This window comes from Cetorhinus maximus, chromosome 13 (genome assembly GCF_964194155.1).
Source record: "Cetorhinus maximus chromosome 13, sCetMax3.hap1.1, whole genome shotgun sequence".
In the NCBI taxonomy this organism is placed as follows: domain Eukaryota; kingdom Metazoa; phylum Chordata; class Chondrichthyes; order Lamniformes; family Cetorhinidae; genus Cetorhinus; species Cetorhinus maximus.
This window is the reverse complement of record NC_135891.1, coordinates 100,901,893-100,921,461: the sequence shown is the minus strand read 5'-3', so window position 1 is coordinate 100,921,461 and position 19,569 is coordinate 100,901,893. Positions and strand designations below refer to the sequence as shown.

General features: G+C 41.4%; 1 protein-coding gene across 1 annotated transcript in view; it reads right to left on the bottom strand.

Annotated features, from left to right (window-relative positions):
- The window catches only part of onecut3b (one cut homeobox 3b), a 100,105-nt gene extending 81,417 nt beyond the window's left edge, over positions 1-18,688 (bottom strand). The window contains exon 1 of the mRNA XM_078556338.1: positions 17,665-18,688. Within this exon, the coding sequence (XP_078412464.1) occupies positions 17,665-18,688 (1,024 nt within the window). The remainder of the gene's footprint in view (positions 1-17,664) is intronic.
- Positions 18,689-19,569: the final 881 nt, after the last annotated feature.

Below are 19,569 nucleotides of genomic sequence, written 5' to 3'. Positions count from 1 at the left end.
TGATCCCAACAAGAAATTAATACTTTCAGGGAAATGGAGAGGGGAGGAGAAAGCGGCAGAATAACAAATAAGTACAAAGAGAAAGAAATTAGTTTTAAAAAATACTCCTGACCTATCATTTTTCTGAAAAGCAGACTGCAGAAAGTGCTGCTCTTTCACAGCAGCAGAACTTGTGGTAGGCCCAAAGATAAATCGACAGGTTTCGATTCAGAACTTACATAGCTCTGTGCACAAATGTGCATTGTGACAACTGAGTGACATTTTTACATCAAAAACAATAGAAAGAGTGGCATTTTGCAGTTCGTTCAAAACATATGAGCATACTAACACAAAAATCACAGCAGGAGTAGGCCACTCAACCCTTCAAGCCTGTTCCACCATTCAATAGGATCATGGCTGCTCTGATTGTAACCTCAACTCCACATTCCTACTTACCTGATAACCTTTCGCCCCCTTGCTTATCAAGAATCTATCTAGCTCTGCCTTAAAAATATACAAAGACTCTGCTTCCATCGCCTTTTGGAGAAGAGAGTTCCAAACACTCATTACCCTCTGAGAGAAAAAGATTTCTCCTCATCTCCGTCTTAAATGGGCAACCCCTTATTTTTAAACAGTGAACCCTAGTTCTAGATTCTCTAACAAGAGGAAACATCCTTTCCACATCCACCTTGTCAAGACCCCTCAGGATCTTATATGTTTCAATCAAGTCACTTCTTACTCTTCTAAACTCCAATGGATACAAACCTAGCCTGTCCAACCTTTTCTCCTAAGACAATCGGCCCATTCCAAGTATTAGTCTGGTAAACCTTCTCTGAATTGTTTCCAATGCATTTACACCCTTCTTTAAATAAGGAGACAAATACTGTACACAGTACTCCAGATGTAGTCTCACCAATGCCCTGTATAACTGAAGCATAACTTCTCTACTTTTGTATTCAATTCTCCTCACAATAAACAGTAGCATTCCATTAGCTTTCCTAATTACTTGCTATACCCACGTGCTAACTTTTTGCGATTCATGCAATAGGACACCCAAATCCCTCTGCACCTCACAGCTCTGCAATCTCTCACCATTTAGATAATATGCTCCCTTTTTATTCTTCCTGCCAAAATGGACAATTTCACATTTTCCCACATTATACTCCATATGCCAGATCTTTGCCCACTCACTTAACCCATCTATATCCCTCTGTAGTCTCCTCATGTCCTCTTCACAACTTACTTTCCTACCTATCATGTATCATCAGCAAATTTAGCAATCATACCTTTGGCCCCTTCATCCAAGTCATGTATATAAATTGTAGGAAGTTGAGGCCCCAGCACTGACCCCTGTGGCACACCACTCGTAACATGTTGCCAACCAGAAAATAACCCATTTATGTCTATTCTCTGTTTCCTGTTAGCTAGCCAATCTTCTATCCATGCCCTACACCATGAACTTTTATTTCCACAATGACCTTTGATGTGACACCTTATCAAATGCCTTCTGGAAATCTAAGTACAGTACATCCACCTATTCCCCTTTATCCACATCACATGTTAATTCTTCAAAGAAGTCCAATAAGTTGACTGAACATGATTTCCTTCTCACAAACCATGTTGATTCTGCCTGGTTACCTTGAATTTATCTAAGTGCTCTGTTATAATATAACATCTTTAATAATAGCTTCTAACATTTTCCCCATGACAGTTGTTAGGCTAACTGGCCTATAATTTCCTGCTTTCTGTCACCCTCCCTTTTTGAATAAAGGAGTTACATTTGCCAATTTCCAATCTAATGGAGCCTTCTCCGAATCTGGGTCATTTTGGAAAATTAAAGCCAAGGCATCAACTATCTCACTAGTCATTTCTTTTAAGACCTTAGGATGAAGTCCATCAGCACCTGAGGATTTGTTGGCCCGCAGCTCCAACAATTTGCTCAGTACCACTTCCCTGGTGATTGTAATTTTCTTGATTTCCTCCTTTCCTTCCTTTTCCTGATTTACAGCCATTTCTGGGATGTTACTTGTATCCTCTATAGTGAAGACCAATGCAAAATGTATGTTCATTCAATTTAATTCAATTGATTTTCTTGTGTCTCTTTGATTCTACTTTATAACTTTAGAGCAGAAAGTAACTAAACACTGAACTTATTCATTATAATGTTTCTTCTCTGCTTCAGAAGCTAAAAAGCAGACAATAAATCTTCAAAGGGTTAATGATTGAGGTAATTCTGGAATATCTCCCCAAAGCAGCCACTTTAATTTAGCTACGCACAAGACCAGTGATATATTTTCTTTCTGATCATTTTCTTTGTTGTATAGTAAGACATCAGTGTCAATTTGGTTCATTGGTAAGTATTCTGCCTCTTAATCAGAAGACCATGGATCTAAGCCCCAGTGCTAGACCTGAGCAAACAATTTGGGTTGGTACATTAATGCTGCCTTTTAGATTGAGATGTTAAAACAAAGGTCCCTCTGCCTATTCAGCTCGATGTAAAAAGACCCCAAGGCGCTATTTGAAGAAGAACAGAGAATTCTGGTGTTTTGGCCAACATTCCTCCTTAAAACAATTCCGCCAACATAAATCAACTGATCACAATCTTATTTGTTATTTATCAGACCTAGCTGTGTACAATTTGGCAGTTGTGGTTGTCTACAAAACGACAGATTTAGTTGTGCAGAATTCAGCTATTTGTTTCCAATTATGCTTTTCCTATTGTGGCAATTCTACTTTTCTTTGAAATAATTGGCTGTGATGCTTCCTTTGACTCTACGTCCCTGCTATTGATTTGCTTTTGTTCAAAAATACAGGATCAGTTAAAACCCGAGTGTGGTTCTTCCAAAGCTCACCCTGCTTTGAACAAAAACAAAATTCAGTTGAACTTCACCAAAACTGGCTGTGCTGATCTTGAGGTACAGCGCATGTACTGGATGTAAACTATGAATGGATATTATGTACAAACTAATATATGAACTTGTACAAAGTACCAAGACCTATCCCTCTGGCTGAAATGAGTTTACTAACAGTGCTGTACTATTTCATATGCTATGAGCTAGACCTTTCCCACTGTACAGAAATAAATGATCTTGATGTCTAACTTTCACACTTCCATCAGATACCTCTTAGTTGCAATACAGTCATGTGGTTTTATTTTTGCTCCATTCTTGTGGTTCAAACTCACTATTGTTTAATGAATCAGAAGCCCATTGACATTAGAATTCAGACTTTGCAATAAAATAAAAATCAACCCAGGAAGTTATTTTTTAAAATATTCTGGTGCAAGTGAACAAGGTATTTGAACTGTTTCTGTTAGCAATATAACAACAATAACTTGCTCCTCAGCTTAAAGAAGCTCTCTGTATTACACATTACAAGCAGAGAACTAGCAAGGGTAAGATTTAGTGAGGAACATCGACGACACAGTCCAAGGGCTCATAGACTTTTGAGAACAAGGAGGGTGGAACAAGATGAAATAGTTGTGAGAGAATCCCAGAACCAGAGATTTAGTTACTGAAAAATCGTCCTCTGAAGGTGGAGTAGAGGGAGTACCGAACAAGGAGCGATTCGGAGTCAGAGAAGCTGGTAGGGAATGTTTATTCAGGTAGGATGGAAAAGGAAATGAGACTGTAGAGAGATTTGAAATTAAGGCCAAGAACACATTGATTTTTATAGGGAGGCAGCATTGGATATTGTCCATAGACGTGTGGAACAGAATAATTGTTTGAAAATGATGTTGCCACAGAGTAGTATGTAAATTATGAATTCGATTGGACCAAGCATGAAACCATGGGTGCTCTGAGTATCATCCACATCCCAATATATAGAAGAGGACAGTAGAATATGTAGAAGAAGCAACGCTAGAACACAGTGGAATTTCACATTGCTAAACAAATCCACCATGTTAAAGGTGCACTGTTGGTATTTTCACAACCTTTAAAAGTGATACTTTACATTATTAATGCAAAGAGCTGTGTTTTGGAATTTTCGCTGAATCTGTATCAATGACACTTGAAAAATAGAGGATAAATACAAGGAACAGCTAACTGAGCAACAAACTGCCTGTTAACATGGGACATGCATGCCAGATGAGGGTTATGAAGTTTCACCTTCATGAAGGGGCTGTTATTTTTCAGTACTACATACACAGGTACTTGGAAAATATTTAGACAGTTTCTATTATGCCTGCGACTAAATAAAATACATTTTAGGGTGAGGTGATGTTTATAACTTCGGATAACCTGAGGTGATGTGATGTTAGCAACATTGCTTGCAGGCAGAAATAACCATAGATATGATATAACATGTTCCATTGGGACACAGTCAATTCACGCTGTCCTTGCACCCCTCATTAAGGTCTTCAACATATTCTGTCCAGTGCTCCCAACCTCCAAATCTCTCAGACTTCTGATAGATAAAAGAGTTCAGTTTCACTGGGAGATAAATGCTTTTCTCAGAAGCTCTAATGGATGGATAGGGTAAATGTCCTTTCTTATTCTCTATTACCATGTGGATTGTTTGCTTTTCAGATTCCTAAAAAATTTTCAACGTCTCCCCCCCACACCCACCACCACCACCCCGACCACCCACCGCCCATTTACCCCTGACGTTATTGGCTCGTTACGACAGTACTAGTCCCATGGGTGTCAGGAGTTCTCTGGCACCAAGTCAGAGTGACTTCTTTTTATTTGTTCTCAGGATGTGGGTGACGGCCAGATTTATTCCCTTGATGTCTTGATCAGGTGGTAGTTTGCCTTCTCCCTTAACCCCTGCCGTGCTAGTCCATATGTGGGAACCTACATGATGAGGCTTTTTGACTGCAGAGATATCACATCCAAGCTTGATCCTGTGTTAGTACGACAGCTGCACACATGCATTTGCAGAGAGGGTGGCTGAATCATGAGCCCAGACTATTGTTCCCAGGGATACTGAGATCAATTGTAAAGTGTGTACTGCCCCCTCATAAGATTTGCTGAGAACAGATCACACTGTATGCTTCATAATTACTGATCATTATTGGGCTGGGCTGTTTAGTTATAAAAACTATATTGGGATCCTGAGATTAATGCGCTATCTGTGGCCCAAAGTAATCTCTTTGATCTAGAATATGATCAATAAGATCAATGTGAGCTCTTCTCCATAATTCTGAAGGGATGAATCATTCAGTCTTCAGTAGCTATCATTATTACATTCCGCAGAGGGGAAAACTCCCTCCTTGCTACAAGAGGCCTAGCTTGGAATAGCTTCCATCAACCTCTTACATTCCTATGAAGTAGCAAATGAAAGTCATAGGCAGAGGTGTTCCACAGTCCTGACCTCCTGTAGAGAAAGTCATTTGCCACCCTCTAGTGAGTGAAGCTATGAGCGATTTATTATTGCCCTGAAGAAGAGTCATACAGCCTCGAAACACTAACTCTGTTTTTCTCTCCACAGGTGCTGCCAGACCTGCTAAGTTTTTCTTTCATTTTCTGTTTTTGTTTCAGATTTCCTGCATCTGTAGTAATTTGCTTTTATCATAATGATTTATTATTGTTCCTTCATGTCAAGAAACTTCCATTTGAGAAATCTTAGCTGGAAAATGCCATCTTCCAAGCCCAACAAACAATTTGGCTAATGTTATCCATGCTAACGACATCTAATGAATGAGAAGGTATAATCTTAGTAATTTCAGGTAGAAAGAAAAGCTCTCGATAGAGGCTGGGAAGATCTTGAGTTAAAAACCAGCCAACCATACAAGAGGGATTCATCAAGCTGACACCCTCATTCACCCTGCTCAACCCAAACTGTAGCTGAAGAAGGATTAAAAGCTCCAGAAAGGGAAAGGAGTTTTGTGTGAGGAAGCTAGGCTGCATATAACAGTGAGCAAGGACAAGAATTAACTCTGACCAATTACATTCAAAATAAAAAGGTGCAATTGACAAAAAAAATGTATTTTTAAATGCAGTTGCTGATTATATTGCAGTTGATATTATTTTGAAGCTGTTATTTTGCAGTCTTTGTAATTCTGCTGTCAAGAAATAGGGCTTTCAGCTACATTGACGTGTCTGTTATAACAGGTGCTGGAGAAGCAGCGCCCACAGTAATAAAAACACAGCCAACTCTGAAAATAAAACCCCAGCAGCTCTGGCAGCATCTGTGGAGAAAGAAGCAGAACGTTTCAAGACCGTATGACTCTTCTTCAGAGACTCTTCTTCATCAGTGAGTATTGTGACAAACTGCTGTTCGACAAAATGCTTGTGCCCCTATTAATAATAGAATAAAATGGATGTCGTGGTTTGTTGGAATACTCTTTAATTTTGTTCGGCTCGGGTTAAAGCCAGCCAAGACAGAGTGATACAAGTCTTCTTGGTGGCCCTGTGAAGAAAGCTGAAACTCTAAAGTGAAATGGGGCTGGTTAGACTCTGTGTAAGTTTCAGTGGAGAGGATCAAACCGCCTTGGAGCGTAATTGCACTAATTTGATCGTCTTGCCAAGTTGGAACACGAAGACGTGGCGTGGAGTGTCAGGCCGGTGCAGCAGGGGGAGCTGTCGTGACACTGAGGCGGAGATGCATTGCTGGAACACTGAAAGGGTCATGGGTTTACTACTGAAAGATGTACCAGGGAGCCTGACAATGCTTCTTAACATGGGCTTCAAGGGGTAAACATTCCACTCCACCGTACTGCCATTCTTTACCTTAAACGAACACCCATTTTAAAAAAAATCAATCAATAACGGGCCATCAACATTATTTGTGCTTCACAATCGAATCCTGTTTCACTCCGCAACTTATGTGACTTTCTATGATTGTTTTACAACTAAACGAGACACGGTGCTATCTAAACCGTACAATTTGAAACACATTCTGGATTTCTTTTTACTAATTTGAGTAACATCTGATCTAGAAAAAAATATATATATATTAAATTAAAATAACCAGAAATTGCCATTGACTGACGCCGAATTTCTATGTATCATTGGAAACGAAACAGATCAACAAGAGGAATGTATTAATTTATATTATTGTTATTAGGTAGTTTTTGTGCTGATAATATCCGAATCATTAAAGTAGATCTAACAGAACCCAAAGAGCCAATAGCGATAATCAAAATAATTTCGGAGTGTTTTCACCAATTTAAGTAAAAACTTTAGCTAGGTTGCTTTGATATTCTGGAATTCCCCTTGACAGTGAGGCTGAAATTAACTTCCTATTTTTCTAAACGTGAAGGTGGAAATTCAATCCAGCTGAATTTCTGATGTCCCCTCGTAAGAATTTCACAACGCATTCGCTGGCTGCATCCACATTGCTTCACCCCGATAAAAAGATTTTTTAAATAAGATTAATGAAATCTCAAACGCGCGTCTGCTAAGCTTTCGCATTTTTTTACGTTCTTTGGTTGAAACTCAAAAAAAACGAATTCTTGTTCTAAAATAGCTATTGATGAAATATGCGAATTTTAACAATAAGCTAAGAGATAGGGTATTTATCAGAGGCGCCTGTTCGGATTTAAAATATTATTTATCCTATTTCACTTCAATCTCACAATTCAAACTTTGTGCCAGTCCATGGTCATTTAGAAATATAGTGAGCCAATTTTAAAATATCTATGAATTATATATAAAAATACATAGAGAATTATTTTGACATTTCAAGAAGGCAGCTCACCACCACCTTCTCAAGGGCAACTAGGGGTGGGCAATAAATGCTGGCCCAGCCAGCGAAGCCCACATCCTGTGAATGAATAAAAATTGTTTTGGTATAATCTTATTCTGGGGTGAATTTTGTACAAATTTCCTAGAGAGAGGTTAAACCACTTCTTTAATTAAGCTGGGACCAGGTCGGTCTATTCCGCCTAATCCCATTCTTCAACTGGAAATGCTTTAAATCGTAGGTTTCATTGCCAAATATGAAAGTTGGATGTAATAAAACACTGCGTTTCACTTCTCAAAACCACACGCCCCTCCACGGAGACACTTAAATACTTGGCGGTAAATTAAGGTTCACACAACACCAAGCATTCCAAAGGAGGTGAAGGATTCTCTCAGTCTGAACCGACAGGACCCAGGTTTAAGATGTTGCAGACTTTACCTGGGGTTTAAAGTGCCCTGACTCAGTGCAATGTCCGCTCGCTGGAGGTGGCGTTGAAAAGTGGACAATTCGTCCACTTGTCCCAATTTGCGACTGCGGAACTGGCTTCAGATTGAACTGGAAACCAAAGTTCAGTTGTGATATCTGCATCTTTTAGAATGTTCCACCACAGGCAAGTCTACAAACAACAACACGCAGAAATGGCCTCCAGCTTTGGATTGTAATTACAAATCGATTTAAAATACGGTGTTCCTTTTTCTAACCACAGAAACTGGTCGCCGCTTTCTGGAATTAATGCTCGAATATCAGATACTGCTTCACATCCTTATTAACACAGCCTGGTGAAATAATTAGGTGTCTAATCCGACAGTCCAAAAGAGAATCGGTTATTTTTTTTTAACGAAAACTGCAGGGCTGTTTCGTTGCTCTGGGGGTGTTTATTGTTTTACGCCAGGCATGTTCTACATATGAAATGATTATTTCTACTCGCTCCTTGTGTGAGAGGGTTTCGCTGCTAAACGGATTTCAGTCCTGCTTTTCTTAGAAGGCATTTGGAGGTTAGGACAGAGATATGCCTCTCACTCGTGACAATCACATGCTTTGGAAAATTAAAAATCGACGCAAATGAAGCGGAGAGGAAAGTCAAGGCACGTACAAGGCGCGGGGAGACAATTCCTTTCGACGAGACGTTGGCTCAGGCGCTAATTGATTTCCAGTGTATTTAGATCAGAACAGATAGGCGTTTCCTAATGCAGACGATATGATGAATGCTGGTGTCCCGGTTAACCAGCTAAAACTCTGTTTCTATAAGTGAGGCTTAGAGCAGATGTCAAAAAAAGTGCAGATCGCACCGCTCACCGGCCGGATCGGCGAGATTTATATGAAATTCTGGATGGAAACAGGGCAATGTAGAACTCTTAGATAAAAGCAAAAAAAAAACTGCGGATGCTGGAAATCCAAAACAAAAACAAAAACACCTGGAAAAACTCAGCAGGTCTGACAGCATCGGCGGAGAGGAACACAGTTAACGTTTTGGGTCCGAATGACCCTTTTGTGTTCCTCTCCGCCGATGCTGTCAGACCTGCTGGGTTTTTCCAGATGTTTTTGTTTTGCTAAACACACCACAAGCCACTCATTTGTCAGAACTCTGTTTTGTTACGGGTGACACATTAAGACACATGCGCTATTTTAGCATGTTAGAAACACAAGCATCCTATTTAAACGTCCAGTTTAGATATTTTGCCCTGCATTATGCGGAGCAGTCACTAATAATTCATGATGTTTAACTCCGGCACCTCTGAGTATGTCACAACATCACCCCCTCTATGTGTGTGTGAGTCTGTTTGGGATGTCCAGTATTCTGTGTAAAGGGTGGGATTGCGGGTTACGCTTGGAATGATTTTCTTCGACGGGATTCGAATCCCGGGTTAGGAACGTTGTTTAACTTAACTCTTGTTTTTCAGGCGTTGGCCCCGTTTAATCTTAACCTCTCTCCCGTTGCTGGGGTGTCTCACTGTCTTTAGATGGTCGGTAATGACGAAATCACATTCGAGACCCGGTAACGCTTTGGTTTGCAAGGCTGGATTAGGCACAACTCGCAAAGTAAGGGAGCTACCGTTCTCGGCACCTTTCCAGGAGGGGGTAACCTCTGCGGAGGGGCGCAAGGAATACCGACCTTCCGCAATGCCCATTCCGATTCATCTGTCTCCGATTTTCACGGAGTATTGACTGGCCAGTCGCCATCAGGTTGCCGGACAATAGTTATCGTGAAAGAAAATTACTCTCCTCAAGTGTTCAAATCGCAGGCTGCGACATGGGTTGTGTCTGAAAAGTTATGAACGTTGTTCACGCGGTTTTACTGCTTTGCAGCAAGAAACAATTTGTAATTCAGATATTAAAAAAAAATACTAGAAGCCTCCGTTACCAAAACTGGATGTTTCCGAATTTTACCTGCGAATATCATCGGGCCTGAAATTTCAAAGCATTTCCACAGCACAAGCCGCCACCAATCGGGGCTGTAGCGTTTACACCGAGCCTTGGGGTTGGGGGGGGTGGTTTGGCGGGTCGGTCACACCTCGCAGCCCCCGGTGACTGTAGAGTTCCTAGTCCCAGTCCTTCCCCCTTTAGAATCCTCTCACACCCTGACACCCACCCTCAAGGGCATCGCCCCGTTTCATTTCTTATAAAAAGGTTTTTCAATTCACCTTGCCGCTGTAACGAAGGAAATTATGAAATTCTGCCGGATCGGATTTTAACACATTCGCCCAGGCTTTTCCGTTCTGGCCCACAGGATGAGGCGAAGTGCCGATGTTTAATAATGATATTGCCGTTTAATTGAAGCCGCAGTGCCCTCCGCCTGCTTTGTGTCTGTAGATCGCGAGAACGACCATTTCAAAAAGTGTCCACATGAATCTAGTTTCTTACACATTCAGATTTATGATGCCAGTTATCGATAGTATCGCGATTGTTTGACCATATTCTATTATTATTGTTGAACGACAATTTTAAACTATCGGGTATTAACACTGTTAGGATTGGCTCCTAACGGTTACCAGCACCCAGTTTAGGCTGATATCACATAAATATCATTATCTTTCTAAAATATACTTTTAAATACAATACCTGAATTCCTATTTCAATTTTAGAAACAACATTAAATGCTCATTGCGAATCCCCCACCCCCCAATATTCGTAAATGTGCGAAAGAAATACACAGTCTGACACCTAATAGTGGCGAGTCTATTTAAGCAGTAAAGTTGTTAAATCGTACATCTTACTCTGTAAATTATTAATTCTTTGAGTATTACAGCAACGACACTATAATCTAACCATCTCCCCGACAATCTAATCGCGCACTAATGTCCCCAGCCAGCCTAGTTTTACAAATTATTAACACGATTTATTAATTCAAGTGGCCTCTCGGCGCGAACTGCTCCTTGTGTCTCTCGGCCTCTCCAATTTATTGCAAACCCGAACCACGAATGCCTGTGGTGGTGAGGAGGTTCGAACGGGTGGCTACCTCATTCAACAGTGCGTGCGTGAAAAAAAGATAGCAAGAACCAGACTGTATTTTGTGCCTGTGAGTGTTCTCTCTCTCCCTCTCTCTTGCCAATGCCCAGGCGGGGCTGCGGCCCACAAACTTCCCATCTGAAATGGTAATTTTATGCATTCCTCGTTGTTACTATTTAACTTTCGTTCCAGACCAGCCCCAACTTCCACCAGACAGACCACTCCGAATCCAGCAACTTTAAAGCGAGATAAAAAAGGTCTTTCAAAAGCGACCTTTGGAACACATTCCAAAGCTCCCTCAGCAGCTGTTTTGATAAGAGCCGGGCAAACCCTATTCATTAATTGAGAATTTACATATGGTTCCCTTTCACTTAAGCTCCACTTAAACACACACACACACACACACACACACAGTCACATCCAGCAGCACTCCCACCTGGGCCTTTTCAGACCGAACTCCTTTGTTGTTGTACTACCAGAACACGGCGCATGTCGGTGTAATTGGATAATTCTAGCTAGTTATGAATTGTATTATTCCAATGGAAGGGTCATCAGAAATCCGCATAACGGATAGAACAAAGAATCCCAGGAAATACAGGCAGCATCTTAAAATACAATTATTTCAGCCGGCTCCCAACATTGAGGTTAGAAAGTGATTCACAATGTATGGGAGATCGATATGCAAAGTGGGCGTTACTTGGATACATGCATATATCTATCCCTATATATATATATACATGCATATATCTATCCCTATATATATAGATACATGCATATATCTATCCCTATATATATATACATGCATATATCTATCCCTATATATATATATATATAGATACATGCATATATCTATCCCTATATATATATAGATACATGCATATATCTATCCCTATATATATATGCATATATCTATCCCTATATATATAGATACATGCATATATCTATCCCTATATATATATACATGCATATATCTATCCCTATATATATATAGATACATGCATATATCTATCCTATATATATAGATACATGCATATATCTATCCCTATATATATATACATGCATATATCTATCCCTATATATATAGATACATGCATATATCTATCCCTATATATATATACATGCATATATCTATCCCTATATATATAGATACATGCATATATCTATCCCTATATATGTATATAGATACATGCATATATCTATCCCATATACATACACATGCATATATCTATCCCTATATATAGATACATGCATATATCTATCCCTATATATATATATACACACACACACACATTTATATATATATATAAGGTTGAAAAGGTTAGATCTGTCTCTTTATTGAAGTGGGTTATTTTTTGTTAGCTCTCGCTTTCCGACATTCATCCCTCTCACTATTCCCTCAATTCATACCAGGTTTTTGGAACGGTTTTAGCTCTCTACATAATCCCCAATTTGCTAACACATCGCAACAAATGGTTGATAGGTTGTCAAAAATAGTTATTGATCTAGTCTCTTTTTAACTACTGCAGAAACTTCATCAATCGCAGGCGAGTAATCGAATAGCCAAATGGCCTCTGTTTTTTGTGAGGTGGTGGGTGTGGGGGGGGGAGGGGGTGTGTGGGGGAGGGGGTGGTGCGTAGTGGGTGTTGGGGGAGGGGGTGGTGGGTGCGGGGGGAAGGGTGTTGGGGTGGGTGGTGGGGGAGAGGTGGTGGGTGTTGGGGAGGGGGCGATGGGGGTGGGTGTTGGGGGAGAGGGTGTTGAAGGTGGGCGTTGGGGGAGTGGGTGGTGGGTGTGGGGGAGAGGCGGTGGTGGGTGTTGGGGGGGACGAGGTGTTAGGGGGAGGGGGTGGGGTTGATTTTTCCAAACGTTGTTGTGGTAACCGTTACTCAGCCGGGTTGCTTTGGCCCTTCACAAAACCATCGTTTCGCATGTTCTATTCCGTGAAGCGTTTTCTGAGGGTATGGTGGTGCAGTCTAAAGGTCTTTTTCTCAGTTTGGCTAAAGTTGTGATTGGCCGCGTCACTTCACCGCCAGCCCAGTTTCTACATGACCAGGAATCAAGATCTCTGGAAGATCGCATATGGAGATCTGGTCAGGAAAGTTAAGGAGCTGCAGCCAGCAGCAGGGTTGATTTGGTTAATTGGAACAATAGAGATGTGTGGGAGAGTCGAATTGACTGCAATGGGCATCGCTCGGTCTTGTGGAAAGCGCAGCCGAGGTGATTTGGGATTAGAGGCTTTTGATCACATTTGCGAGCAGTGTGTGTCTCCCAGTAGCAAAGGCAGAGCTGCTGTGTGATCAATATTGACTCAGTTCGAACTGCACAAAACCAGATCTGGTTGCCCTCCCTCTCTCTCTCTCTCTCTCTCACCCCCTTCTGCCTCCCTCTCTCCCCTACTGCAGCAAACCTATCATTAAACACATGAAATTTACCACCCCTTCCCCCCCCCCCAAACCCCGAAAAACAGGGCATTTTTAACGCTGCAAGACCTTCTTCGACGTCAACTCTATTGGATGGTGCTAATCGATAATAATATCACGTTCACAGATACCCCATCATTCCTGTGTCGAACATGTATGAACTGCATGTGTAATTTATTTGGTTTGTGCGTTTCTGCTAAATAATAGATGCACCTTTTATATGGAGGATTTGCAGACTTGCAAATGTTAGCGATATTATTTAAGTGTGCATTTCATTTAAGAGAAAATATCGAGGAAAGGTTCGGCAGTAAGAAATGTGAATAAGTAAGGTCTGTAATATGTGTTCCCATATACATAGGACTGCACATAGTACAAACATCTGTACGTTTAGAACGGCTTGATAGGGATATTAATTTCGTGTAGTTGTATCTTCACCAACATCAATCATGACAAGAGAAAAATTATTGTACTATCTTTAAACAAGTGTTAAAGGAAGGCTCCAAACAATGCAGATACTGTGTAGACAGATATGTCCATTTCGTTTGCAAATAATATGCCCGCAGCTCCTACAAGCAGTGTCGTTCCAGACGCGAATATCGCGCGTTGGAACCCTTCAAATAATTGACTGTTAATCTCCAGTCCACAGACAGGGCGTAAGAAAGTGAAGTGGAAAGGGTTAGATCCGTATGCAAACGCCATTTCAGCGTCCAGCAGTATGTTTATTGATCGTATATTTACCGACTCACAGCCACATCAGGATGGAGGGTTCAATTAAATAGGAGCATCGGCCTTGCTTTGTGATGTGTCCTGCTAGCGAGACCTGTACAAACTGGGGGGACGGGTCAGCAAACCTGAAAATGTGCCCCAACTTCTTAGTATCTCACGCCACACATTTAAATGAAGCTCTTTTGAGCGCATCTTTAGTAACGTCAGAGCATTTCACCAACACTGAGTAATTAGAGCGCCATTTGGAGGGCAGCCCCAACTCCACCATTTTAAACCCCTCTGTCATGTGTTACCTATTGGAATGGACGCGTGGCTAAATCTATTGCTAATGGTGATAACGTATTTGCATAGACGTAGTTTTAGCCAAATATGTAGCAGAGCTGCTGCTTAAAGTACAACCATTCGCAGATCCACTCAAATCAACTAGAATGAAACTCTCCCTGTAAGCCTCTGTGAATCTAGAACATTGCATTCATATTGCATGATGACTTAAATACGAAAAAGAATGGACTTTGGGAGAGACACTGATGGACCGAGCAATGATGGCATCTGCAATCTTTATAATTGATGAGGGATGTTTAAATATACAATCGACAAGCGCTATTATTTATCACTGAGCACCTCAAATTAGAGTCAATGTCATAGGAAAATATCTGGTCGTTTTAAACCGGTGTTTTGAGACATAACTCCAATTCCTACAGCGACGATTTCTCCCGCATCGTCTTCTTTTCCTTTGCAATCCTAATGAAATCCTGTTGCTAAACGCATCGAACACCCAAGGTGTCCCAATCATTGCTGTTAAACATGCAAGTGGCTATTACGTCTATAATATTTGAATCTACCCCGATACGTTCACTTGTGATTTGCTTTTCTGTAGCCTCACCATATAGAACATTATCCGGCCGTGTAGCGCCGTTTCAAAATATTTGAACAACCCTAAAAATCGATTTCTTTGACTGTGATGAATTCCGAATTGTAATTCGAAGCTATTGATTTTGTGGTTTCAAACGCGAACAATTCTGTCTCCCTTATTCCTAGTAAAGAATCTTGGCTCGTTCTCCTTTTCATATTCATATCTTGATCTCAATAATATACATTGTGCCGGGATTCCCAAACCCCTATGTGATCATATGGAACAAAAATTTCAAAATAGGAAATCAACAATTATTCTAGTACAGGTAATAAGTTCAAACATACTTGTAAGTTCCAAAATACTTGCATCTGACCAGATGGTTTGTGCAGAAATTGTGATAACAAAGAATCTTCCAGCTAGAATATCCATAAAGAAAAATAATACACTGCATCATCGTCCAGAAAATTAATGTAGCCTGGCAGCTATGCATGCCACATATTTTAAAATAGTGGTTAAGCTAGATTGTGGCACAGAGAGTTTATTGCCATTTAATAGATCTCAAAACGTTGTACAGGATTGCCAAATTATATCAGCTCTGTACTAAGACAATAACCACTCGAAATTGAAAAGCTATCTTTAATGTTACAATTTTCAAAATATAGCTTTTCAGTTGCTAGACTTTGTTCAAATACTTAATTTAAAGCGTTTGCATTTCATTTCTGTATGTGTTACTCAATCCAGTAGCATTTGCCTCTATTGTGCTAATTTGTCCCAACTCTCCCATATTACATTTTGGAACAGAAATAAAACACAAACGCTCGATTGAGTTTAACAACAGAGACACTTAAAAAGCCAATTCAGGATAGTTTAAATCTTTATTTATCAGAGTCTTGTAAAACCAATGCAATCTGCATTACATTAACTGCTTTTCAATAGCGCATTGACTGTAACTAAAAGATGCCTCGATTCGCACCTAATTAAGGGGCAGGTAAATTGTGGGACACGTGGTACCACATGGATTATACACCTGAGGACACTTCTCTACCGAAGATGGCCGTTCTTCTGTTTAAGAAGGAGAGGAGGCGGCTGATTGTGTCGGAGAGGGTCCATGGTGGGTGCACTGGTACATTGTCACAATGACCACGCTAGGTGGCCCACAACTCATTTAAAAAGACTATTAAAACATGCACGCCATTCAGTTACGGAAATGAATAGTATATAGTACAAATACTATAGAATAGAAATGAAGTATTCCATATAAATTATACGGAGCAATTGTCCATCAGTGATATTAATTCAATTCAAATTTCTCATGCTATTTTCTATCCAGTGATCAAGATAAAATATTATCACTATTTCTAAAAGGAAAACGCAGCTGGGGTAATGGACAAATCCCTTCCTTTCATTATGAATAGCCTAATCTGCTGGAAACAAATTTGCTATTTACTCATCAATACAAATCACCTAATGGACAGACGAAGTCCCTCGATATAGGGTATATGAAAGAGAATAGAGATTATATAGGGTATATGAAAGAGAACAGAGATCATATAGGGTATATGAAAGAGAATAGAGGTCATATAGGGTTTATGAAAGAGAATAGAGATTATATAGGGTATATGAAAGAGAATAGAGATTATATAGGGTATATGAAAGAGAATAGAGATTAAATACAAATTGTGTTTTTGTGTGACAGCAGCAATGTTTGGACCAGGTAGCAGGACACCTACCTTTATTAGGTAAATCTATTTCTGTACCAAATAATTATTGCCGTATTTACATAAGCTAAACATGGGGGAGGGCAGGAGAAAAGGACAATAATGGGAAAACCCTGGGGATCCTGTCGGAAAATAAGGAGTGTGAGAGGAATAGAGAACACTGTGAATGTCTGTATGCGCGTTTTCAGTGCGCACAAACACAAACTGTCACACAGGCATACACATAGACACACTCACACAGACACACACTCACACAGACACACGCTGTCACACAGACACACACTCACATAGGCACACACTCACACAGACACACTGCCACACAGGCACACTCTCACACAGACACATTGTCAAACAGACACACGCTCACACAGACACACACCGTCACACAGACACAAACTATCACACAGAAACACACACACACACACTTACACAGACACACACACAGACACACACGCAAACAGGCACACTCTCAGACACACACGCACACACTGTCATACATACATACAGACTCAGACACGCGCACACACGCACACAGACACACAAAAACACACTCTAACACACACAAACACACAGGTACACACACAAACACAGACACACACGCAATGTCAAATAGACAAAAGTCAATGTCAATGAAATACAAAGCGATAAATAAAATCAGGGAAAATATTACTCTACAGAGGTTGTGAAACATGGAATAATTACCTTCGTTTTATATGAAGTGAAGTCACTCAACATTCTACACAAAGTTTTCAATATCTGTTGTGTTTTCGTGTCTTAAGTTCGCATTATGTGTGTATATATGTATATGTATATATATAAGGATATAAATATTTGTGTATTAAAAATGCCGGCATATAAAGAAATTAACAGCAGCTGTATGTACTATCCGTCCTACCTGCAAGCCTCAGAGCAGACATTCTTTGGAATTCAGGTTCCTGAAGCCACTTCCACATCCGCCTGAAGGTCTCTCGGCCGGATTTGAGCTTACTCCAGGGTTTGGGGTTCCTCAGCAGGTCTGAGAGGGTCCCCTGCGACCTGCACAGGATTCGCTGTGCAAAAATGGCCTGGGGGATGCTGTAGCGTTTCAGCTCGGCGGTGATCCTCTGGGCCACCTCCTTGGTGTTGATCTCCTCCACTTGGTTGGAGCCGCTGCCTTGAGACCCGGACACTGACGCCTGGCGATCGCGCTCAGAGGAGAGCATGGAGCCGTTAGTTTGTCCGTGGTGGTGGCCGTGATGATGCATCCCGTTGAGATGGGCCATCATCCCGGCTCCTGGAGCCGCCAGACCCCTTGCCAGGTGCTCGTCGCCTCTGGAGAGCATCGCAGAGTGCGAGTCGAAGCCATTTGGAGACAGCATCTTCTCGTTGGCCATGTGTCCACCGTAAGGAGTCAGGGGCTGCTGAGAGTTGTGCAAAGTGCCGAGTCCATTGGAGAGAGGGGACAGCGGCTGGCCCATTGTTGCCATGTCCTTGTGGTAAGGACTGTAGAGGTTGCCCATGGAGGGCAAGCCCCTCTCGTCCCTCATGAGGGTGAAGCTGCCACTGACGTTGCCAGGCAATCTCTGGTGCGGATGGTGGTGGTGATGGTGGTGGTGGTGAGGGTGGTGGAATTTTTCAGACACCGTCGAGATGGGCGGCAGGTGCTGGAGAGGGGTCAGCGTGGTGTAAGTGCTGCTGAGGCTCATCCCAGGTGGACTTTCACAGGACATGCTCATGGCGGGGTGCAGGGGGCCGGACAGGCTGTGATCCGGACGGTAATCGCCTCCTTCCAGGATGGAAGCCATACTCGACACCATGGCAGGCCGGCCGTGCGAGGTGAGGTTACGGTGAGAAGGCTGGCGATTGTGGGAACTGTTCATCAGGTCGCTCGATTGGCTCACTCCGTGGATATTCCCAATATTCTCCATTGTAAGCTCCATGGTGACTGGACTGGTCAGGCATCAATACCTAGTCATCCGTTCGATCGAGCATCTTGCAGTCTCTGTCTCTCGAATTCAGTGCTACGGGGTTGGCTCGGATCGCCTCTCTGACTGATGTGCTGGTCCTAGGGCTGATGTTTAACGGCTGCAGACTGAGGAGAGACAGAGGGAGCTAGCGTAGCAGTGCGCAATCTCACATCCAACCTTGACGTCAGCAGTCCCACATCTCATTACTGAATTTCCGGAGCTTTTTTTCCCTCTCCCTCCCTCTCTCTCTCTCTCTCCTACCAATGCATTTCCTTATAAAGCTGCAAGTTTCAGATCAAACAAAGCATGATATCAATTCTCTAAATCCACACTGTAGGTTCAGAACCCTCTGATCTGATAACCGACTGCAACACCTCGCTTTAATATACAATTGCTGCTTGGCGATTCGCCTTCTAGTCCACTTCTAATCTAACCCATACTCAGAGCTCTCTGTCCGATTCTTAAGCAAATGACTTTGGGATGAGTTGTATAACTGACAAGGCTATCATTGCGTGAAGAAACGGGTCAACTCTAACATTTACTGCAGGAGTTTGACTTCCGAGAATAAATATCACTGAAAATTAAATGTTGGAACTGAAGGGTATTATTATCTGATGTACAGTCCACTAAAATGTTGAGGGAATTTAAGCCTCTTGGACAGAAGTGCACACTTGTAGTCACTGGACAATTAGAATCTACACTGTAAAGATCCTTAAGATGACTATAAATCACTAGACCAGGCGTTTCAGGCTCAAGATTGTGATAGTTAAGGTTTTTCGATGTGGAGCATGTTCAGTATTTTCAGCGATTCTTTCCTTTCAATAAGATGCATTGCAATATTTTGGAGTTTTCTA